This window comes from Nomascus leucogenys, chromosome 1a (assembly GCF_006542625.1).
Source record: "Nomascus leucogenys isolate Asia chromosome 1a, Asia_NLE_v1, whole genome shotgun sequence".
NCBI classification, from domain to species: Eukaryota; Metazoa; Chordata; class Mammalia; order Primates; family Hylobatidae; genus Nomascus; species Nomascus leucogenys.
This window is the reverse complement of record NC_044381.1, coordinates 77878278-77902704: the sequence shown is the minus strand read 5'-3', so window position 1 is coordinate 77902704 and position 24427 is coordinate 77878278. Positions and strand designations below refer to the sequence as shown.

The 24427-nt window shown below is 36.8% G+C and overlaps 3 protein-coding genes and 1 non-coding gene across 7 annotated transcripts in view; 1 reads left to right on the top strand and 3 right to left on the bottom strand.

The window, feature by feature from the left end:
- SLC38A6 (solute carrier family 38 member 6) overlaps positions 1–5100 on the bottom strand; it is a 67433-nt gene extending 62333 nt beyond the window's left edge. The window contains exons 1-3 of the mRNA XM_003267769.4: positions 4832–5100; positions 3622–3752; positions 1458–1531 (exon numbers count right to left, since the gene is read on the bottom strand). Coding sequence (XP_003267817.1) covers positions 1458–1531; positions 3622–3752; positions 4832–4936 — 310 coding nt within the window. The 5' untranslated portion in view covers positions 4937–5100. The remainder of the gene's footprint in view (positions 1–1457; positions 1532–3621; positions 3753–4831) is intronic.
- TRMT5 (tRNA methyltransferase 5) lies at positions 4533–14690 on the top strand. 3 transcript variants are annotated; one of them, XM_012504496.2, is made up of 5 exons: positions 4533–5190; positions 6292–6944; positions 8527–8651; positions 10038–10689; positions 10971–14690. In XM_012504496.2, exons 1-5 carry the CDS (start codon positions 5096–5098, stop codon positions 11054–11056), a joined length of 1611 nt encoding a protein of 536 aa, XP_012359950.1. In that variant the 5' UTR covers positions 4533–5095; the 3' UTR covers positions 11057–14690. The 3 variants fall into 3 exon arrangements, with proteins under 3 accessions (XP_012359950.1, XP_012359951.1, XP_030667500.1); XM_012504497.2 differs by having other exon boundaries at positions 5141–5251; XM_030811640.1 differs by lacking the exon at positions 4533–5190 and adding an exon at positions 6033–6083.
- Positions 11730–11835, bottom strand: LOC115836031. The gene has a single exon (XR_004031034.1). It is a non-coding gene; the product is annotated as a U6 spliceosomal RNA (small nuclear RNA).
- A 2787-nt stretch (positions 14691–17477) lies between the features above and the next one.
- Positions 17478–24427, bottom strand: part of MNAT1 (MNAT1 component of CDK activating kinase) — a 241529-nt gene continuing 234579 nt past the window's right edge. Inside the window, exon 7 of one of the 2 annotated variants that reach the window (XM_003267768.3) lies at positions 17478–17928. In XM_003267768.3, coding sequence (XP_003267816.1) covers positions 17808–17928 — 121 coding nt within the window. In that variant the 3' untranslated portion in view covers positions 17478–17807. The remainder of the gene's footprint in view (positions 17929–24427) is intronic. The other variant, XM_003267767.2, reaches the window with a different exon arrangement.

The following is a 24427-nucleotide window of genomic DNA, read 5'->3' as shown; positions in this document are numbered from 1 at the left end:
ATAAAAAGATCTATGAGTATTTCTGATGATGGACAGGTTTTAGGAAAACAAACTAGAGCAGTGGTTTCAGAATTATTCTGGAGAGTCTTAAAATTCTTAAGAAACATCACTGGGCTTCACTCACCTGTTTCAGCACAGAATAGTCTCACTGATATAGTTTGGTTTGTCAGGCCCCTCCAAATCTCATGTTGAAATCAGATCCCTAGTGTTGGAGGTGGGGCCAAAGGGGAGGTGTTTGGGCCCTGGGGCCAGATCCCTCATGAATGGCTTGGTGCCTTCCTTGGGGTAATGAGTGAGTTTTCACTTTTATTAGTTTCATGAGAGCTGGTTGTTAAAAAGAACCGGGAATGCCCCTCCTCTCTCGCTTCCTCTCTTGCCATGTGATCTCTGCATATCCTAGCTCCCCTTCACCTTCCACAATGAATGAAAGCAGCCTGAGCCCCTTACTAGATGCAGATGGAGCAGAAAAGCCCCTCATAAGAAGGGCCATGCTTCTTGCAGAGCCTGTAGAACTATGAGCAAAATAAACCTCTTTTATTTATAAATTATGCAGCCTCAGGTATTCTTTTATAGAAATACTAAATGAATTAAGAAATCCATTTTTATCTATTTTGTGTATCTACTTTTCTTCTTAAAATCTGAAAATCACAAGGCCAGATAGAGCAAAATGAACTCATCCATATAAGAATTAAACCCATGATTTTGGCATCAAAGCTGACCTAATCCAAAGACAAAAGAGACTAGACAGATAAAAAGACCAGGACTGATGAACATAGAATATTTATTAATGACGAAAGGAAAACCTTAGAAAAGCACTTCTATAATTCATATACTTTTATTTACTGAATCCTAAAAGAACTTATTCAATACATGACTGAATTGCATAATAAAATTCCAAATGGAAAAAAATATATACACAAATATATTGAATTAACTGCACACACCTATTTCTCTTAGGAAAAAACTACCCTATTCTAGACTTGCAATTAAAAATACATAATGTGTCTAAATAAATTAAAGCTTTGTGACCTTACTTCCTGCAATCCTAATTCTGCCATCCCTACCTCTGACTAGCAGGCAGATGGGGGCAGGGAAGGCAACAGTAGCTCTGAGAAGGTGTTCTCTCCTTGAGAAAATGATTTCCCCATAAGCATAAGGTTTAGAGCCTTTGAAAATCTTTTAGATCCTCCCATAATCTACTCTACTCCAGAAAATTAGGTTGTGTTGTGGAGGAAAGCAGGTAAAAATGCTAGTTACCTCCTCCCATCCTGTGCTTAGATATTCCCCCACAGTATTGGGTCTGTATATCCTGGTTTTTCAAATTCTCCATTCCGATCACCCTATCTAATAAAAATGTATGCTTACTGGATATCAGATTTGAGACATCCAATTCTATATGTAGATACAAACTCAAGGGACTGCTTTATTAAATGAAGCAGCATAACATTTTTACTCACCTGTCTGAATACACATACTAAGCAGAAGATGGACTGAGTAAGAAGCCAGGAGAGCAACTGTCAGCAGCAAGAAGCTAAAACATAAAAGAACACCTGGTCATATCCTCCCAAAAGTTTGTCTTTTGTATGGTGTCTCATTACAAAAACAAATTTCTTAACAGTCAAATATTTACAGGAACTATCTCCGAGTAGTAGAATTCTGTTCATTAAGGAAATTAAGAAGATACTTTTCTACTTTTTTGTATTTACCACAGTTTATTTAAATGAAAATATACTGATTTTAAAATCAAAAAAGAAATAAAAACCAAACTTTTTAAAAAATACAAGCAAACTTTCTCATTTTGCAGTCTTGTCTGCTGACTGCTGAATCAGCCATTAAATAATCTTGTAATATTTCCCTTTTATGACTGGTTTTCTTCTTATTTTAAGTCTAAATAGAAGTTTTACTTATGCAATCTCATTGTCTTCTCTTTTTCCCTTCCTCCCTCTACTTCCAGTGATGTGGACCTCCTTATCATACCTTCATCTTATTAAGGTGTATTTAAGATTTATTTAGACTGTATTTTCTAGCATCTATTAAACACACACACTCTCCAAACCAAACTAAACTAAAATAATGTAGTAAACACACCTCTAATGATGCAATTTGAAAAATGTGCAAACAATGTAATGATTGAGGTCCTCTCACCAACACTGTGAAAGAAAAAACTTAGATAATTTCCTGTTCATTTTTAGGAAGACACTGGCAGGACAAGCTTCTATACAGCTATCCCCAATGAACTACCCCAGTCATTGAAGAAATTTTCTCTCTGTGGTCCAGTTAATACTTGTTAATAAATAAAATTGAGAGGTAAAAGTACAAATGTCATTAAACTGACATCAGGAACTTCACAAAATAACAGTTTAGCATCACCAAAAATGATGGTTGCTATGACTGGGTGAGCACACATTCAGCAGTATATATCTGCATGTAAGACCCTGGTGCATAAATTATGGTTTTTCAAAGAGAATCAAAAAAGTCCTCTGACTATGTCTTGCTTAAGGTGTCACATATATTTTTTAATTTTAAAAATAATGAAAGTTTGTGAGTACATTCCATAATAAAAGCAAGTTGGGTTACTTAAAAGTTGCTTTGCTTATCAAAAAATTCAGAATAAAAGCAGGAAATAAACCTAAAAAAGACTCCCTAGGCATTTTAAATTTCCTAGTAAATAGATCTGCTTCTACCGACAAACAAAGCCAACTTGTTCATTCATTCTATTAGCCATGTGGTGCTAGATGCTAAGAATAAGGTCCAATTATAAAGTATTTTTCTATTTTTTAAATTTTTTAGACAGGATCTCACTCTGTCACCCAGGCTAGAGTGCAGTGGCCCAATCATGGCTCACTGCAGCCTCAACCTCTCAGGCTCAAGCAATCCTCCCAAGTAGCTAGGACTACAGGCGCACTCCACCACACCAGGCTAATTTTTGTATTTTTGGCAGAGATGGGGTTTCACCATCTTGCCCAGGTTGGTCTCAAACTCGTGGGTTCCAGTGATCTGCCTGCCTTGACCTCCAGTTATAAAGGATTTCAGTTTAGTGGGAATATTAATTTCCAAACATATCATTCTAACAATTATAATAACAGAATGAATATACAAAGTACTACGAAAGCACAGAATATCCAGGATTGTCTTCTATTTTGGGCAAACTGGCCTATAAGCCAAGTCCTGAAACATAAAAAAGAACAGGCACAAAACACATGCCTGGCCTCAGAAAGTGAAATAAGACTACTTAATAATACAAAGAGACAGTGAGGAATGAAAAGATTATGTGTTGTATTTGCACTCACAGAATTGCTATTTGGAAGTTAATCTGCATGGCTTTGATTCACTTTGGCCAAGGAGACACAATGAATATGCCACTCTTAAGTGTCATATTTCATTATAAATGAAATGTGGATCGAGTTCCCATTTTTAAAAACTAGTCACACTTCTGTGTATTTAAGAAGCTATGTAGTAGCCCTCCAAGGTCCAGACTAGCAACAAGAATAACAAGAAAAATGCTAAAACTCCAGAAATAACTAACTAGAAATTGTATAATAGCACCTTCTGGAATCTCTCTACTTCTCCGTATATTATCAAAATGGAAAAAAAATATGATGGTAAAATATGAAGACTCACCTAAATCCAAAGACACCGGTATTAGCCATAACATAAGCTAAGCCAAGGATGCCACTTCCCATGATGGCATTCATCAAATTAAACACTGATAAACCAAATGAAACACCTGGGGATCGCTGTCTATGAAGTTCCTGTAAGCACACAAATTTAGTAGTGTTAAATGTTTGGATGGTGAAGTTAAAATTTCGTGAAGAAATTCCATAAATGAAAGATTATGGAAAAAAGCTGCAAACCACCAGGCTTTGTATGACACACTCGTTGCTTAACCAACACTAGTTTCCTTTCCTTTCCTTTCCTTTCCTTCCCATCTCCCACTACTGCAGCTCCAGGAATCTAGGGTTTCTTAGGAAAATTATTTCCACCAGTACACAAGACAGGTAGGGTTCAGGATAGGAATGGGGTGGGGAGGGAGAGGAGGGATAAGGCCTCAGCTCATGTGATTACTAAAGAATTGCTGAGTCAACCTGGGACTGCTGTGGGCAGTTGTTCCTCCTCAATTACAAGGACTGCACAACTAATCTCTACTTATATATCTAATGAATTGGTTCTACCAAACTGGAAGGATGGTCAGGAATACCTTGCAGTGACAGTATTATAAATAGAAGCAATTCACGTTGTTCTGGCAGTATCCCTGAAAACATCCCGCTCCTCACAAACAGCATTGGGAACAAAGTCCAGGGAACAGTGTCTAGGACTCGAGTTAAAAAGCGGAGCGCCCACTGCACAGGCTTTAGGGTCAGGAACGTTCTATGCACTTACTACCAAGCCACTTCCATTCTACCGCTAAGAATTTCTGTATTAAAATGTTTATTACTCTCCCTCCCCCCATGACTAAGTCGGAAGAGGAAAATCCTGTGACTCTTGCAAAGACCTCACGAGACTGGTGGAGAAAATAAGGTGACAAAGATACTAACAGCAGTGAGTACATAATCCTAGGGCCGCTCATCCCATCATGTTCGCAGCTTCCACTCAACGCTGCATCTCTTCCACCCGACGCTTTTCATCTTTTCTTTCTAGAGTATGCTAGGCTGCTATCACGTTCATAACTGCGCCAATCTCATCTGAGAATCTCGGCGGCTACCTTCAGACCCCATCCCCCACGGCTCAGGCTCCAGCGTCTCCCCTGTCCCGGTGCGGTACTCTTTTTCTGGGTCTTATTTGGCAGGCACCTGAGGGCGTCAGCGCGGGGAAGCGAACACAGCCCACTTACGTTGCTTAGCAACGGACTCAACTCTTCGGCCTCCGCTTCTTCAGGCTGCTGGACACAGACATACCAGCCCCGCTCAGCGTTGAAGCTCCCCCAGGACGACTCCATGCTGCTCTCCAGCTGACTACCAGGTCCATCTGCGAGCCTCTAACCGTGCCCTGCGCTCCAGTCGCCGGTCGCGCCAGAGGCGGAGCTTTGAGCCCGGCCCTTCCGGCCTTCCGTACTTCACCAGGGCCTGGAAGGAGAGAAGCGAGTCGACGTGATCTGATGACGCTCGCCCTCTCCGCGGCGAACAGTGATGATGTCATAGAAGACACGCCCATCCACCCGCGACCCACAGCCGATCGGTACCGGAGCGGGAGGTGAGGGGTCGGCTCGCGGATCCAGCTGCAGAGCGACGTGGGGAATTGGAATGGTGCTTTGGTGAGGTGGCGGCCGCGTTAGGGGCTAATGGTTCAGGGGAGGTACCAGCCCGCCCAGGGCTGCTCTCTGCCTTGTGCTGCATGGGCACAGAAACATCGCGAGGTCACCCACCCGCCTAGGTGCTGAGCTTAGTTTCGAGGTACTGGTTAGTAAGGAATGTTTCAAAAGCCTTTCGCCACATTTTACTGATGGGAAAACCGAGACTCATAGTAATTTATCCAGGGTCACCAATTTGATCTCTGACGGTGAAATTAGACTTCGTTGCTTTACGGGATTCTGGGACAGGGCCCTTTCCCCTTACAAATAGATTCTTTGGTATTTTAGAAGACACTGAATAACTGATACTATGCATGTAACACTCAGCAAAGCTGAGTATGTCCTCAAAATACAGAAGCCTCTAGTTAAAGGCAGGACATGTGGCAGTAAAGCATCGAAAACAACAGAGCAATATATTAACACAAGCACCGAAGTCAGTCAAAACTAGGTTTTAGTACATGCTTAGCCACTTATCAGCTGGGAGAGTTTGGGTGGGTTACCTTACGTCTGACCTTTAGTTTATTTACAAAATGAGGGTGCAATACTGCACACCTCCCAAGATTCATAATGTACATAAAGCATTTAGCGCAGTATCTGACACAATAAGCACCCATGAGACTATCCTAATAAATATCACCACTAGTAATGGTCATGTATAATGACTATTTCATTTACAGATGACTATTTAACTCATACTTCAGCCTTCCAATCCCAAATGTATTATCTAGAAAATTGTGGGTGAAGAGGATCATTGAGTATGGCTAATGGATCACTAAGCCCTCTGAACTGGGAGCAGGTGGGTTGAAGGTGTAAATTTAATATATACCACTATTATCTACCACTAATACGACTTCCTGAAAAAGTCATCCTAGTCTGGAAAAGATAGTATACTTCCCACACATCACTAAACGTTTTATTTGTCAGCATTTAACAGGTTATTTGAGATAGTAGAATTTAGATTTTTATTCTCAAAAGCTGTCGTGTGTGAATTTTTTTTTTTTAAGGATCTTATGGAGGCCATTTGGATTCTCAAGAAGACTTCTGAAACTGGAAAGCCATAGCATAACTGAATCAAAGTCATTGATTCCACTAGCTTGGACATCCCTGACACAGATGCTTTTGGAAGCACCTGGTATTTTCTTACTGGGTCAAAGAAGATTCTCAACCATGCCAGAAATAGAAACACATGAGAGAGACTCTGAATTGTTTTCACCACCTTCTGATGTCCGAGGCATGACAAAACTTGATAGAACAGCTTTTAAAAAGACAGTCAACATTCCAGTGCTTAAAGTGAGGAAAGAAATAGTCAATAAATTGATGCGACCCCTAAAAAGGGCAGCATTGCAACGCCCAGGCATAAGACGTGTGATTGAAGATCCGGAAGATAAAGAAAGTAGACTAATCATGTTGGATCCCTGTAAAATATTTACTCATGATTCCTTTGAGAAAGCAGAACTCAGTGTTTTAGAGCAGCTTAATGTCAGTCCACAGATCTCTAAATACAATTTGGAACTAACATATGAAAACTTTAAGTCAGAAGAAATCTTGAGAGCTGTGCTTCCTGAAGGTCAAGATGTAACTTCAGGGTTTAGCAGGGTTGGACATATTGCACACCTAAACCTTCGAGATCATCAGCTGCCTTTCAAACATTTAATTGGTACGTGTGTCATAGTAATATTCATGTATGTGAAGGGAATTTGCAAATTGTTAATTTTAGCTTTAAAAATTATTTTTTTTAACGCCAAGTTACAGAGGCAGAACATTTTATCATGTTAACTTTAAGCTAGATCTTGAGCTACATACCCTCTTTCGAGGGCCATTTTGGAATATCTTCTTTAGTCATAGCAAGTTCCAAATACGGGTCCAGGCTTTTATGTACACCAATACATCAGTGTAGATTAAACTTGAATCACATGCTTTGGCAGCTACATTGAGGAGAGATCTTTTTGGTACACAAGACTTGTTAGGCCTTCAGGGCTATGTTAAATACTAGGTTTCATAAATTTGGGTACTTTACAGTCAAAAGTGCAAGATGTTTACTTATGCTTTCATTGATTCAACCAATTGAGCCTCTTCTATATGTCAAGCACCATACTGTCCTGTTACGCATTTCTTTTGTTTTTATTGATGAAGGGAGTAATAATGGATAGTGGTAACATAAATACTTAAGCAGATCCTTGTAATTGTGACAAATGTCAAGTCTAGGCTTTCCTATGAGTCACTGCCTACCCTAACTCAAACATCCCTCTGGCATTCCTATTTTATAAACTTTCTTTCATAGAGGTACTCATACATTAAAAGTGAAACATTTTCATACAGTAGTAATTTTAAAGCTTTTACTATAGACCTTCAGAATAGTTTTTAAAAATTTATAAATTTCATTCCTCATTTCAAACTAAATTCTGTACCTTAAAAGTTGAGTTCAGGTACACGAAGCAGAAAGGGTAAGAGCAATGATTAATTTGTTTATTGATACTATATTAAAAAAGTATCTGATTATCAGAAATGGGACAAATGCTGGTTGTATTTCAGGATATTGTATAATTGGGTACTGTGTGCTGATTTACAAATCAAGTTATGCAATGAGATAGCATATAGATTTTTATAACTTTTTTAAAGTGCTAACTAAAAAATAGATTCATCAAAAGGCCATGAGTATTCCAGTTCTGTAGCTTTTTTGCTCTGAAGTAAATGAACATTTAATTTAGATAGGACTCTAAATAATCTATGTTTCTTTTTTTTGGGAAACATTGTTTTGCCGGCATATATTTCTAAAGTGGGGGCATTTGTTCCAAAGCCACAGTAAAACAGACATTTGGCTTGAGGCCAGTGGAACCGGCAGATGTTTTACTGTTTTCTGAGGCCATTTGTTGCCAGGGTCCTTTACATCTCTTTCCATTCTTTCCCAATTCCTTGTGTGATCTACCTTTTTGGTTCCTTGTTTATTGGTTCATTTGAAAAGATTTAGTAAAACATGGAAAAAACATTAGGTAGACCCAAACTCCTCAAAATGTTTTCTTTAAAAAGGTACCCAACATTTTGTGTGTGCATATTAGCAACTGTCAGACATTAACTTTAGTCATCTGTTGAATTTTTTAAATTGCATGCCACATTACACACAGTAGGTGCAGTCTTTATCAACCAAAAGAAATACAGCTCATTTCTGTTTCATATTAACAATGTTAGCTTTTATTTTGCAACCAATAGGCAGTATTATGGATTTTCATTTTTTCTTTTAGGCCAGGTTATGATTGACAAAAATCCAGGAATCACCTCAGCAGTAAATAAAATAAATATTATTGACAATATGTACCGAAATTTCCAAATGGAAGTGCTATCTGGAGAGCAGAACATGATGACAAAGGTATATTTTATTATCTCCAAGTAAGGTGTACATCAATATTATGTTTAGAATCAGAATAGATGACAAAGATTTAAAATACTTGTAACATCCAGTGTTGGTGAGTATGTGAGAATGTGATCACTTATGTATGCTATTGATGGAATTACATTGATAAAACCTTTTCAGAAGAATTGGTTAAATTCTCATATAGTGATACAATGGAATATTTCCATCATTAAAGTTTTTTTAGCTCCATATTTGTTAAAATAAGTTGTCCATCGATAGGTTGACAATGGACAATTGCCAGAAAGCAATATAAGTGACAAAAAGCAAGTTATAGAACAGTATGTATAAAATAGTTCTCGAGATATATTTCAACCTCCTAGGTTATACCCAGAAAGACTTGGAGTTGGCAGAAGTTTGCAGAAACATTTCCACCTCTGTAACCTTAACAATTTGGCCGGAAGCATCTGATATGGTTGGGAGAAGGAAAAAAAAAATAACACACAAATTGGGATTTAAGGTCCTGGAAAGCAGAAGATGGATGATATATCTATCTATGAGATTTATAAAACTTATGAACTTTCTGGCCTTTGATTCTTCACGCATAAATTAATGAGTTTAAGATGATGGCAGAGGTCATACTTCATGACTGTAACTTAAGTTTTATTTTCTGTTTTTTAAGGTGTCTACTACAATAGACCCAAAAGAAATGTTAAAAAGTCTTTTGTTCAAGAATTAGCTTCACTGTATATATTTAGTTTACCCATGAAAACTCAAATTTGGGAAAGAGAATCTGGGAATGATTCATTCTATACACTGGCTCTCATTTATAGACATCAAATTTGCAAAGTTCAAGTAGCTGTCTAAAAACATAGTAAAATACCTCAAAATTCAGTGACACATCTACCATGGCTCCCTTTTACAAACACAAAACTAAATAAGGAGGGAAGCTTGTTTGCTGCATAGAAGTACTGTCTGCAACTTGGCTACCCACCATGAAGATATGGGTGGTGTGTTGTTTCAAAATTGTAGGTCTTGCCTTGTCTATCTGGTGACGTGAGTATAATTAAGCCAGTTAATTGGCCTGTCTGAAAAATTCCTCATGTGATATGGTAACTACTTTATGGCCATGGCCCTATAGGATTGAGATGGAGAGCCATTTGGCTTTAAAGAGATGACTTTTTCTCACGAATAAGTCTAATGCAGTATATTAACTGGCCTTAGGAATAGCATAAACACCAGGAGTCTAATTAAAATGCCTTTAAATGCACTGTTGTTTGGCTCTTACAGTAGTAAATTTAAATGTGTATGTGTTTGCCTGTGTGTATACACAACCTATCCAATAGCAATGGTTAGGATTTAGGACCAAGGAAATTAACCAAAAAGCATAACACCTTTTTTCAGGTTCGAGAAAACAACTACACCTATGAATTTGATTTTTCAAAAGTCTATTGGAATCCTCGTCTGTCTACAGAACACAGCCGTATCACAGAACTTCTCAAACCTGGGGATGTCCTATTTGATGTTTTTGCTGGGGTTGGGCCCTTTGCCATTCCAGTAGCAAAGAAAAATTGCACTGTATTTGCCAATGATCTCAATCCTGAATCTCATAAATGGCTGTTGCACAACTGTAAATTAAATAAAGTGGACCAAAAGGTGAAAGTCTTCAACTTGGATGGGAAAGACTTCCTCCAAGGACCAGTCAAAGAAGAGTTAATGCAGCTGCTGGGTCTGTCAAAAGAAAGAAAACCCTCTGTGCACGTTGTCATGAACTTGCCAGCAAAAGCTATAGAGTTTCTTAGTGCTTTCAAATGGCTTTTAGATGGGCAGCCATGCAGCAGTGAGTTCCTTCCCATAGTGCATTGTTACAGCTTTTCTAAAGATGCTAACCCTGCTGAGGATGTTCGGCAAAGGGCTGGAGCTGTGTTAGGCATTTCTCTGGAGGCATGCAGTTCAGTTCACCTGGTAAGAAATGTGGCCCCAAACAAGGAAATGCTGTGCATCACCTTTCAGATTCCTGCCGCTGTACTCTACAAGAACCAGACCAGAAATCCAGGTGAGCAGTTTCTGGGAAATTAAATGTAAACCTTACTGTTCAATTGTAACTAGTTCCTCCCAGTTTTACAAATTTTAATGCAGTATTAGTTCAGTCTAATAGAAAGGTACTCTGTTAGTTCAATCTAATAGAAGGCTATTTCATTAAAATAGTAAATCTGCAAGAATGTTATTTCATGTTTAAGTTGACTAGATTAAACATGCCTATATTGTTTGTTTTTTTTAAGAGTATTTTCAACTGTTAATATCTTACCTAAAATAGGTTTTCTGGATTTGTTACAGAGAATCATGAAGATCCGCCTCTTAAAAGGCAGAGGACAGCTGAAGCCTTTTCAGATGAAAAAACACAAATTGCTTCAAACACTTAATTGGAAATGTTTTCTCCATCTCCCTACCAGACTTACATGTAGTGAAATATAATTTGTATTATTTAATAAAATTTTAGGGTTCGGTTTTTACTATTGAACCCTTGTACTTTGCCTTATTTTACAAATTGAGGATTACCAATTAAACTTTAACTGAACTAAGGCTACCAAATACATTCCCTGTTATCTAAATTATAACGTACAATTATTTTATAACTTAAATTATATCTAATTTTTATTAGATAAATATGAATATTTTCTCTCAGGGAAAATAATTTTTGAAAGTAGGGTGATGGAGTACTAATTAGGAAGGTATTAATACCACTTTGTAGTTGTCCTTTACATAACTACTCCTTTACTGCCAATTAACTATCACCATAAAAGTAATAAAAAATGAAATTATTTAGAACGGGGCAGGCAAACTACATCCTGCAGGCCAAATCTGTCCCACCACCTGTTTTCATATGGCCTGTGGCCTAATAATGTTCTTACATTTTCCATTGGTTGAAAAATAATCAAAAGAACATTTTGTGACATGTGAAAATTGTATGACATCTATTATGTATCAGTTTTAAAAATTAGAATTGTATGAAATTAAGAGTTTCAGAGTTCATAAAGTTTGATTGGAACATACCATGCTCATTTGTTTACATATCATCTGCAGCTGTTTTTTGTTTTTAATATGGAGCGCTTCACGAATTTGCACATCATCCTTGCGCAGGGACCATTCTAATCTCTGTACCATTCCAGTTTTTTAGTATATGTGCTGCTGAAGTGAGGACTGCAGCTGCTTTCTTGAACAATAGCAGAGTTGAGTGGTTGCAACACACACTGAATGTGACTGTCATCACTTCACAGTGCTGTTTGGCACATCACAAATCACTGATGTGGCTGTTACAACAGCAGAACCCACATTTTAATTTTTATTACCAGAGCATATCTATTATAGCAAAACAAGAAAAGTGGACTTTATTGTATTTTTAAAGTACAGAAGAGTGTGAATTATTTTGATGTTGAATTAGATGACAGAGCATCTATATAGCTAAGCTAAAAGAATAACCATTGACATTACCAGACAAACCACTCATCACAGTATTCCCAACTCGCAGGCAAGCAACTGTTAGAAAAATTAGAAAATTTAAAATGGAAATAACAAAGCAGAATTTCTTCACAAAATGAAAATGAGGCTGCAACGAAAGTAAGTCTCCAAGTGAATCATTTGTTAGCCAAGCAAAGCCATTTATTGATGGTGTGAATTAATTATGTTTGGATGCAGCAGCTGAGTATGTCCAGAGAAAATAAACTTGATTAAGATTACTGGCCTTTGCAAGAACAGTTGCTCAAAGAGTTAAGGACATTGAAAGCGACATAGTCACTTTAAAAAGGAAATGATTCTGGATGGTTCTTTGACTCTCATTTTTATTTTTACTTAGAGACAGGGTCTTGCTCTGTTGCCCAGGCTGGAGTGTAGAGACACAGTCACAGCTCAATGTAGCCTTGAACTCCTAGGCTTGATGAGATCTTCCCATCTTGGCTAACCAAAGCGTGAGGGTTACAGGCGTGAGCCCTTATATGTGGCCCTCGTGAATGGTTTAGCACTATCCCCTTGGTGGTGTCCTCACGATAATGAGTTATGAGATCTGGTTGTTTAAAAGTATGTGGCACTCGCCCCCCACACTCTCTTGCTCCTGCCTTCGCCATGTGAAGTGCCTGCTCCTGTTTTGCCTTCTGCCATGAGTAAAAGCTTCCTGAGGCCTCCCCAGAAGCAGATGCCAGTGCTATGCTTCCTATAGCCTGCAGAACCATGAGCCAATTACACCTCTTTTCTTATAAATTACCCAGTATCAGGTATTTCTTTATAGCAATACAAGAATGGCCTAAAACACAAGGCAAAACAACTTTAATCTGGTACAGTCATTTTGACAATCGATATTTGAATCACAATATTTGATGACAATATCCTTACACATTTGTCATACTATCAAAAGTTAAAACAAGAAACAAGATTTCCATTCCCACAAATTTTAGTGAGTATATTTTCTGAGTTCAGCATTTTTAGGGACCTGGGTGCAAGTACAAAGGAAATTTCCCTGTTTCAAAATCTATTTAACTGCAATTGAGGCGATTCAACCTAATTTTTGGTAAGAAGTGATTAAAATAATGACATGCTAAAAGGCAAATTTCAAGGGAAGAAATCTAAAAGAATTTTACAAATGCTTTCCAAGTGATGAATATGCTCAGTTAATTTCATATGTTCCTGGATTGATAGCAGTATTTGGCAATACTTATCTGTATGAGAAGACATTTTTAAAGATGAAATGTGTAAAATCTTATTACCATTAGTATTAATGGTTAATGATGGTTAATGATAACCATTAATAGGCAGTCATTTACAACTGATTTTGATCACAGGGAACACTTACTTAGAACCCTGATTAGAGGCAATGTTATTCTCACCAAAAAAGGCATTACAAAAAATTGGACTATATTTTGAATTTTGTCAATTAAAAAAGCGTGGGAGCAGTGTGAAGGAGAAGAGGCAAGAACGACCCCTGGACCGACCAAAGCCCACGTGCTGCTGCGTCCCACACCCAGTGCCGACATCCCGCCGCCACCGCCACCACCATGCCCAAGAGAAAGATTGAAGGGGATGCTAAAGGAGATAAAGCCAAGGTGAAGGATGAACCACAGAGAACATCTGTGAGGTTGTCTGCTAAACCTGCTCCTCCAAAGCCAGAGCCCAGGCCTAAAAAGGCCCCTGCAAAGAAGGGAGAGAAGGTACCCAAAGGGAAAAAGGGAAAGGCTGATGCTGGCAAGGAGGGGGAAGGAGCTGGAGATCCCAAGTGAAGTGTGTGCATTTTTGATAACTGTGTACTTCTGGTGACTGTACAGTTTGAAATATTCTTTATCAAGTTTTATAAAAATGCAGAATTTTACTTTTTTTAAGCTATGTTGTTAGCACACAGAACACTTCATTGTTGTTTTTGGGGGAAGGGGTATATGTCACTAATAGAATATCTCTGAAGCTGGATTGATGTGGGGAAAACACCTTTCCCTTCTAGTTTTGAGAAACTTCCTCTAGGCTCCCAGGAGGAGGGATTCCCTGACTTTGACACACATGGCCACCTTGGCACAAAAGCCTTGTGGTATGGAAAAACAAATTCATTTTTATGTCTTCTTTTCCCTCTCCATCTTTCAGCATAGACTTAATCCCTTAAGCCCAGACATCTGTTGGGACCTGACCCCCAGTCATTGGTTACCAGTGTGTCTGGCAATCTGGACTTTCCAGTGATGCCACTGAGATGGCACCTGTCAAAAGAGCAGTGGTTCCATTTCTAGATTGTGGATCTTTGGATAAATTCTGCCATTTTCATTTCACTTCCTGAAAATCAGGGTTGGCTTGTGAAAAGTTGTTAAACAACATGCTAAATGTGAAATGTCAACCCTCACTCTAAACTTGCCCTGTTCAGAGCATCAGATGAGGACTTCACTGGGTTTTATAGTGGCTGATTTTTGGTAGTCCATTGAAGAAGAGAGTTTGAAAGTTGTATACTGTTAATGACTGTCTGCCCATGTCCTGCCTGAAATACCATGATTGTTTATGGAAAGTATCTTTAATAAAGCTGGATACAGTTTGAAAGAAAAAAAAGTATGGCAATTTGTTTTAGCTTGTTCTGTAAGTACCTACATAATATCCTCGATTTTGCTTGTTACCCTGCAAAGCCTAAAATATTTACTATCTGGCCCTACAGAAAATGTTTAAGAACCCTAATCTAGATCATTAATTACAAATTCAAATGCCTTCAGAAGTCTGGCAGGTCATGTAAACCAATGAAGGCAATAAATGGTAAGCAGTATAGGGATGTAATGAACTGAAACACTCATTCCTTACTTAATTCAAATTGTTTTGAAACAACCCAAGTATTGTACATTGATGTCCTAGGTTATTAAGTATGTGTACAAATGATGTTCTTATTTATACATGTAAAGTGGTAAGACTCTTGTCTCCATTTAGTTACTCTGGACAAAATATGCAATATGTAATTGTAAAGAAAACAGAATCCCTAGATGTATCTATTAACGTTTTAACTTCCCCCTTTTCTGAGTGGATAAGTGAATATGTGATTATTCATTATTTAAATCTAGGTCCATCCTAAACTTTCAGTTGTGATACCTAGTAAATGAATTCCTGATGAATCTACTAGAAAATGACAGCTAGAAAGCTGGAAAGCTCATTAGATACAATTTTTAATTTTGTTAACTTTTTGACAGGTTTTCTACCACCTTAATTGGATTTTAAAATAATTATCTGACAACCTGTTGAGAGCCTAAAGACAACTTCTAAGAGAAGCATAGTTGAAATATTCATTGAATCAAGGAATACTAAGTAATCATGTATACTAACTATGATGTAAATGTATTCCGTACCATTAATATCTGCTTAAGAGGGAGTACAGTTATTAGTAAAATCATTTTCTACACCATGAATTTCTCAGAACTTCTCTTAGGACATCAACAAGATCATTTAGTTGATGTCATATCTCATAAAAGATCTAGATACTTGATCTGTAGAACTTCTTGGAAGTCTTATGAAGTTCAACTACCCAGGACTAGTTTTAGCACAGCAGTTGTTTGACAGTCATCTCTAAAGCATGGCTTCTGGAGTCTGGCTGCCTGAGTTCAAATCCCAGCTCTGCTATTTTTAAGTTATATGACTGTTGGCAACTTACCTAACCATTGTCTCAGCTTCCTCATCTGTTAAAATGGGGAAAATACTAGTAGAACTGTTTTGAGGATTAGGTAATACACAAAGCATGAAGCAGTGCCTGGGACACAGGTAATACAGTAGTTGTTAACTGTTACTTCTGTACTCATAAAATACTTGAAGACTTAACTCATGTAGATGAAAGATAGGTACAGCCTTTGTCTCTGAGAGTAAATCACTTGGATGGTAGGGGATAAGCACATCAATTTAGAATATTTCTGTTGTTTAGTAGATTCAGTGAGTTCACTAAACCTCAGTGAATTGTCACTAAGTTATTTTTCACCATTCCCTTTGATCAAATAAGGTCAGTTAACTTCTAAATTTGGCCTATTGAACAAAGTACAGCAATAGCAACTACAAAATATTTACAAATGTATAAAGGTTTTGGAATTTATTTGCCAAACCAGGTGCATGCAATTTCCACAATAAGGCAGGCTCAAAACAAGTCTTAAAAGCCTTTGATATGTTTTATTAATTAGTTCATTCTTTTTAAAATACATTTATAAAAGGTATGAGAACAAGCAGTAGTGTTTCTTTTCAAAAGACTGGATTCCTTATTTTTGCAATTGGCTGCTGCAAAGCCTTAACTCTATATTCAATATTCTAACTATTCTTTGAACAGATTTATAGACTGTACTTAAGAACACTAATCTTCAGTTTGGGAATACCTAATAGATACAGGAATAGGATATGCAGTCTGGTAGAATGTAGATGGAACTGGACTTTGATTAAAAAAAAAAAAAAAACCTGCATTCTAATTCTGGCTTTTTACTAACTTGTGAATATGATCTTTGTCTACTCAATTATTTGATGCCTTGGTTTTCTCATTTAACAAAGATAGAAGTACAATAAAGATGAAGATGTATTGCTAAAATTAATTAATACCTGCTTAGTAAAATAAGATGGTGTTGTTACAGATGGATAGTCCATCCTAATGTAACCACAAGTCTTGTTTCACCTAAGTTTCTACCCATAAAACTAACATCTGTTCTAATAGAGATTTGATAGGAAATCCCTTAATTTCCTTAAGAAACTATATCCCATATCCAATGCTCTATGTAACAGACTCGTACAAGGTTGAGATGCTGCAAATATCATCCTATTAATGTCTAAACTCTTTAAGCAAAACCCTAGTAATAAAAGCCTTTGAAGTTTCAATAAAAAAAAACTGTGTCAGTATACAATTTATACATAGGGAATTGTACTTAAAATGTACCTTCTCCAGTCTCCAAAGGATTCATCATAAAATGAGCTTACATTGGAGGTGGAAGGTGTCATTTAAGTATTAAATTTTATTAACTTACTTCTTTGAATGTGTCACTAAAGCAGGTTAATGCTGGGTTCTGTTTTATCCTGAGTGTGGCTCACAGCTGGGAACTACAACACCTTGATCAAGGTTTGCCTCATTTTCCATTGCTTAAAACAGGCAGAGTCCTTAATATTGAGAGAATGACATTATCATGGGTCAGGTTTTTCTTGCCATAACTTGGTCAAAGGAAATATATCCACTTGTCTGGACCAGTATGAAGACATTAGGAAAAAGGGGAATATTTTATGAGAAGAAATAATAGACTTAGATATTAACAGTAAATGTTGTAATCAAAATGGTATTTAAAATGTGTTCAAGTAAAACACTGTAATAAGAGAAAAACCACAGAACTTAATATAAATTATAGCTTTATTTTTTAAAAAGATTTTTTAAGTCTGTCAATCTCAAACACATATAGGTGAATTATTTATTCCTCTCTTCCATCAGATGAGGCTTATTGTGTCAAATCCTCTGAAAAATATAAGTAAAAATTCTTTTTCACAAATATATATCCCCTATATTACTCAACTTAGTTCTGAAATTTTCTCTTTATAAATACTTTAACACAGCTGCTAGTGGTAGGACTGTGTTGTGCAGCTGCATATAGCTATAATTTTACAAGTCTGCTTTACTTTTGCTAGCTCCCTGGTTCAACTCCAAGGTCCAAATCTTATAAATGGTTAACTGGGCTGCCAGAAAAGCCCACTGAATGCATCCTGTAGTGCTCTGTGACAAGCAAGAGAAGAAGTATAGCCTCCAGCAAGGTCCTGTGGTGAGGCAGCTCTGACATGGTTTAAATACCTAAAACAAAATAAGAAGTGTAGCATTGATATAAAAAGCAAATATAAATTGGTAACATTTTAAAAAGCAATAGTAAAACTGATTCAAGTTTTAAAGAGGAATTCCGAGATTGAAATATTCAGACTTTTATTATAAATAGATTATTATCTCTCAAAAGGAAACATGCCAACTGTACATGGAGTGCCTAAACTAGTACTAAATTACATAGCAAATTACCACGGGGTCTAAAAACAGTTCTGAAAGAAGTTTCAAAAATAATTCTAAAATATTCACTGCTTCACAATTTTCAGAGCTGATTTGTTTTGTTGGCTGTTTTTTGGACACCTAAGTAATGCTCTCCTTCCTGGCATATGCTTAAGAAATACACAGTATCACAATACTATTAAGGTACTGATATTTCTACATAAATTGTTTTAAAGCAACCCCTCAACAGCTAAACAAATGGAAGAGGGGAGAAAACGTATGTTACTTCAAAAGTACTTCAATATTCCAAGAATATATTGTCTCATTCCTTGCAGGAAAGGAAACATTAGAAAATTACATGTTGAAGAAATCTCTGAGACTGAGCCTGAGTTCAAAATAATGTCTGAAAAAGTAAATACAGAAAAGTCTCATTGATCTCAACAATATAACAGTACAATTTTTTCTGCAACCACACACAGTTTTTTTAAAGCAATTAAACATTTCTATCTTGACAAAAATAGACAAAACAGGCCTAAAAAAAACTGGACAATCTAGCCAAAGAGGGGCAACTTAGCATGACTACTAACACTTCTGGAAACAAATAATTCCAGCTTTGTTTTAATGCTTAGTTTAAGAAACTAACTTGTTTCTTCAGGAAGTAAAGGAGCTTCACCCACCTTAGAATTACTAGTATGGCAAATGAATAAATCAGGTGCCAGAACATTTTAATAACTTGGAACCTTTTTCACTCATTCATTCAAACTTCCTGTGTGTCAACATCTTAATGCATGAGCAACTTATAACTTCTAACATAACAAGTCTGTTTTTCATTTGTATCCATGTTTAATAAACCTGTGTAGCTAAAACATATAGAGCAATATAAGAGTCCAGTAGAAAAAATGGGTCAAGGTAGGATGCAGCTAAGTTCCTGGAATTAGCTATAATTTATTCACATTGTCACAAATCAAAGTTTTAACTCAATTCTTTGCTTCTCTGCCAAGGGCGAAAGGGGAAAGCGGAAGAAAGAAGAGAATTAATATTTATTGAACAAAAACAAAAACATTTTTGATAGTATTTTATAGCCATAAAACATATCTCAGATATGTTTTATGTACATATGTTTTATGTAGAATACTAATGTACTATACATTACTAATTATATATATAAGATACTAATATAGTAAGTGTAGTATAAAAATATAAATAGAAAAAGGATGAAATAAAAATATTTAAATAAAAGTTCTGGCTGGGTGCGTTGGCTCACACCTGTAACCTAGCACTTTAGGAGGCCAAGGCGGGCGGATCATCTGAAGTCAGAAGTTCAAGACCAGCCTGGCCAAGATGGCAAAACCCCATCTCTACTAAAAATACAAAAACTTGGCTGGGCATGGTGGCACATGCCTGTAATCCCAGCTACCCAGGAGGCTGAGGCAGGAGAATCACTTGAAGCCAGGAGGTGGAGGTTGCAGTGAGCTGAGATTTTGCCACTGCACTCCAGCCTGGGTGACAGAGCAAGACTCCATCTCTAAATGTATTAATGAATGAATGTTTTAATATTTTCTCCATATACTGTATCTTACATACCCTCCTGGGACACATCCCACTTTAGAGACTATTGTTACTAATTAGTCATTGTTGTCTGGGTGTGGTGGCACACACCTGTGAGCCCAGCACGCTGGGAAGCCGAGGCAGGTGGATCACCTGAGGACAGGAGTTTGAGGCCAGCCTAGCCAACATGGTGAAACCTCGTCTCTACTAAAAATAGAAAAAGTAGCCAGGCATGGTGGCAGGTGCCTGTAATCCAGCTACTCGGGAGGCAGGAGAATCGCTTCAGTCCATGAGGCAGAGGTTGCAGTGAGCGCAGATCGCACCACTGCACTCCAGCCTGGGCAACAGAGTGAGACCCTGTTAAAAAAAAAAAAAAAAAAAAAAGAAAAAATAGTCGTTGTTAAACTTTTGATAGAACCTTAGGTCGCATAGGATTGAAATAGGGATTCACCACACCTACCCCATGGCCATAAAGTTATCTGCTTATTACTTTCCAAGACACAATAAAATATCAACTGTTAAGATTCTGATGCATGAGAAATGAAGTAAATGTTAAGTTACCTCAGAAAGGTCTAAAAATTAACCTGGCTTCACAGGGAATTCAATAACTATCATACAAATAATAGGTGAGTAATATTTTTACAGGTAACTTGGAAATGAAATGTTCCATTCCTGATACAAGTTTCCAGCTAATTTTTATCCGCACACCAGATGATGATGTATCACCCTTTCCTTTCCTCAGATCCTCAAAAGAAAAGCATAGTCTTCGCTTCAATAGATGTTCACTTATGGTAAAATTCAAGCACCACAGTAGAATGTTTGTCAACCTTGAAAAGCCAACCATCATAAATGAGAATTGGTTTTCATAGCTGTAATACAAACCACTGTGCAACTAACTGTTTTGATTCATCACATTTTGGTACAGCTTGCTTCTGGGAAAGTTGAGTCATACCATATCTGGCCTGGCAATTTGAGCATAAACTTGCAGTGTGCATACAGCTTTTTATATGTTATCCTGAGAAACCTGAAACAGCTGCACTGCTGGCAGGAAAACAGAGGACCACCAGTAAAATATTCAAAACAGTTGCATCTTTTAATTTATGGCCACGTTTCCATAAAGAGTATATAAAACAGTTCAGCTTTATAGGTAAAATGTTATAAACAGTCATACTCATTGATGCCATAAATGTGTAAAAAAGTTTATCTAAATGATTAGTGTTTGAAAATAGTATTTCTTGAACATAGTCATAATCCAGAGTAATGAGCAAATATTTTTAAATTTGACTTATTAATGCTAAGTTTTACAATTCTCACTGCCAAAACCAAGTCAATTAAAATTTCTTTGTATAGCACTGAAGAAAATGCCCTTCCCTTCTAGCAATCATTTACATTAAACATGTCTGTGAGTATGAGTCGTTAAGAGTCCTGCTTATTTACTTTGCTGTTTTTGATCTCTAGGGCTGCACAAAACTGTTACTGTGAAGTATTTCAAACTATTTTCACCACGGCAACCTACATTAATGCCAATAAAAAATAAAACAAAGTTCATTTTTGTTATTCAATTGTGGGCTTTTATTTTTTAAGTATCTTAATGTTCTTAAACCATTTATTGTAGCATGTCAAAGTATTTTAAAGAATCTGCCACACTGAAACAGCACAATGAAAATTTAGTGTTTTCTGTACTTTTCTACCTTAATCCACATCTGTGTTTTTATTCTTTCATGACCATTACAAGTACATCACTGAACAGGATTCCTGGGGTTTCTGGCAGAAGTCAGTATCATTTCATGTATACCTTTATAAAACAGAATGAGGAAGAAGTCTTAGCCAAATTTATTTCCAAAAGTCAAGCTCAGTTGGGTTTGGGAGCCTGGAGGTAATTGCTCTAACTATTTAGCCAATCCCATGACACTATTCCTGTTTTTCATGGGTTTATTTTAAATATGTGTAAATCTTATAAGCAGAAACCAGGAAAGTAAAAATGAGGTTTGCTTATTTTGGTACCTATACCTTATTTTTACTGAAAGCAGACTAAACTCAAAGACTTAAAAAATCATACCTTTGATTATTTTCTTAATAAGGTCAAAAAAGTATGTTTTTGAAAGCATGTCTAAGATAATTCTTGTACAAAGGACATCTTATGCCCTAATTTATGCTCTGTCTAAAGCCGCCTTCCTATCCCATCAAAATTCCTTTCAAACAGACCTTGGAGAAGAGAGAGGGAAAAGGAGCAATGGATCCTGAGAAGGGCGTAAGATACGATTAAGCATTAGAAAACCACACTTGAAGGTTTGTTCCTGAACTTTGATTTCCTACACTGTCATTTTCTTGTGTTATATTTTGCAGCTTTTGCTCCCAAAGAAAGTGGTATAATTTACACTTAGCTTCAGAAAGACTTCATTTTCTTAGTTCTTTAACATAGGAGTGCCTCTGAGATTACTCTTTTCCTATTTCCCTTCCTTTAAAAGTGCTATATTGACCATCTGGCTGAAGTCTTGGACTCAGCTCATTTTAGTGCTACTTAACAATGCTTTGAGTTCTCAGCTAGGGGCAGGGGGCAGGGCTTGTCACTCAAGACCAAGAGGCAAGCACTCTTCCTGTCCAGTCAGAATATCTTTGTGACAATCCTTAAAGCACACTGGCTTGGAATTTATATTGAAATGAAATGTAAAGTTCATATTAGTTTCCTCCACCTCAAATTACCGGGCCCTATGGAGAGTTAAAAACTTGGACTGGTTCAAACTAAGAAAGGTAGTGAACTCTAGAGACTAAGACTTTCTTTTTACAAGGTGGCCCGTTTTTTTAAAGTCTTCATTTAAAGCCATCATGCATTAAACAGACCATTTCCAAACAGATCTGTGTCCTAGCCCACAAAATTCAAATCTAACTGCCATTAAGAGAGATCAGCCAGCTGATCTCAGCTATGAAGACCCACAGCTCTTGTAGGAAGTTCAGCCAAAGCTATAAAGATTTACATTAACAACCTGAAATCTCAGTGAGATTTAAAAACAACCAGAGCAATAGTGCGCTCACACAACTATCACTAAAAAGCAAAAACATTCTGAAAACTAGTTAATGGTTAGGTGTCTTAAACTAAGCACAGTACCAGAATAATAGACAAACTGTTTATAGAGTGGTAATCATATATTTTAAGATAAATGAGAAAAGATACTACATGTCAGAAATACTATTCATAATTCTGAGGGCAGCTTGGTTATAAAAATATATGGCCAGCTGGGTGCAGTGGCTCACGCCTGTAATCCCAGCACTTTGGGAGGGCGAGGTGGGCAGATCACATGGTCAGGAGTTCCAGACCAGCCTGACCAACATGGTGAAACCCCGAACCTACTAAAAATACAAAAATTAGCTGGGCGTGGTGGCACACACCTGTAATCCCAGCTACTCAGGAGGCTGAGGCAAGAGAATCACTTGAACCCGGGAGGTGGAGGTTGCAGTGAGCCAAGATCATGCCACTGCACACCAGCCTGTGAGACAGAGCGAGACTCCATCTTAAAAAAAACAAAAAACAAAAAAACACATGGTTTCATGAAGTCCAAACAAAAACGTAACAAACTTCCACAGGCAGTCATATGTTACTCTTACACTTTACCATCTAGCCAGCAAGTGAGAATATAATTTGAATAAACTAATAATAAAACTGAATTCAGATTTACACCAACACACTTGGAAAGAGAGTGAATAATTATGCCAGACATTTAGACCATCCAAACACCAAAACTCATATTTGGAAATTAAAAGACACATGGTTTCCGAATGAACACAATGATTTATTATTACTCATATTTAATAACTGAATATAGATTGCTCGGAGAAGACTTTCTGCCTTATAAATAGAGTATAAGTCCAGTTATACTATAACTGTGTAATTTATTGCTATCAAAGAGCACACCATGTATTTTGGATAGAACAGTTATTACTGACAGTTAATATAATTACATAATGAAAGGATTATTTCCTTGATTTAAGTGTGAACTATAGAACACACAGAAGATATAGCTACTTAAGTATAATATATTCTATGAACGATGTTGTTGGTAGTGCTGATTATCTGAAAGGATAGACCTCTAAGGATAGATTCTGTCTATATAATACATACATTTAAACACAGGAACATCTCAGGAACATGGGCTATGAGATAGAGCCATGAAAAACAGAAAATAAACAGTAGCTAATAGGCCAAATGATATTTGATAAATTTTAAGTATATTCTTCAAAGTCAGATGTTTATTTCCACAAGAGATTAATACAATGTTTGTCTAATTTCAGTATTGCCATTATATGCTTAGATGAGATTACCCAGAAAAATGGCATAACTAATGTTTTTATTTATTGATTCTTAAAACATTATGATACTCATTTCTATTAATTTATTCAGAATAATGACTGGGAGAGATAGAGTAAGGCAAAGTTTCATTAAAAAAATCTAAAAATAGCAAGTAATATGAGCCTAGATTTTGTGTATCCCAGTGAGAAACAAGAGTCACTTCTTGGAAATTCAGTAGATATTATAAAAATAAACGTACTAGCTTCTGACTTTCTTTGGTAATATTCCTTAAAAAACCTAGTGCCTGATTCTGGTTTGTCTAACGTAATTTTTTACTAGAAATTCCATGTTAGTAACAGATATGTGCCAGAATTTTCATCATATCTTTATAAAGGCAGGATGAGTAGTTTATCTCCAAGAGTGAGGGGGCAAAAATGCAGAAATTTAGATACATGCAGCTCATTCATTCTCAAAAAAAAAAAA

Coding starts and splice junctions, on each gene's coding strand:
- TRMT5 (XM_012504496.2), top strand. CDS start 5,096: ATGACGCTCGCCCTCTCCGCGGCGAACAGTGATGATGTCATAGAAGAC. Junction 5,191..6,291: donor GATCGGTACCGGAGCGGGAG/GTGAGGGGTCGG, acceptor TTTTTTTTTAAG/GATCTTATGGAGGCCATTTG. Junction 6,945..8,526: donor GCCTTTCAAACATTTAATTG/GTACGTGTGTCA, acceptor TTTTTCTTTTAG/GCCAGGTTATGATTGACAAA.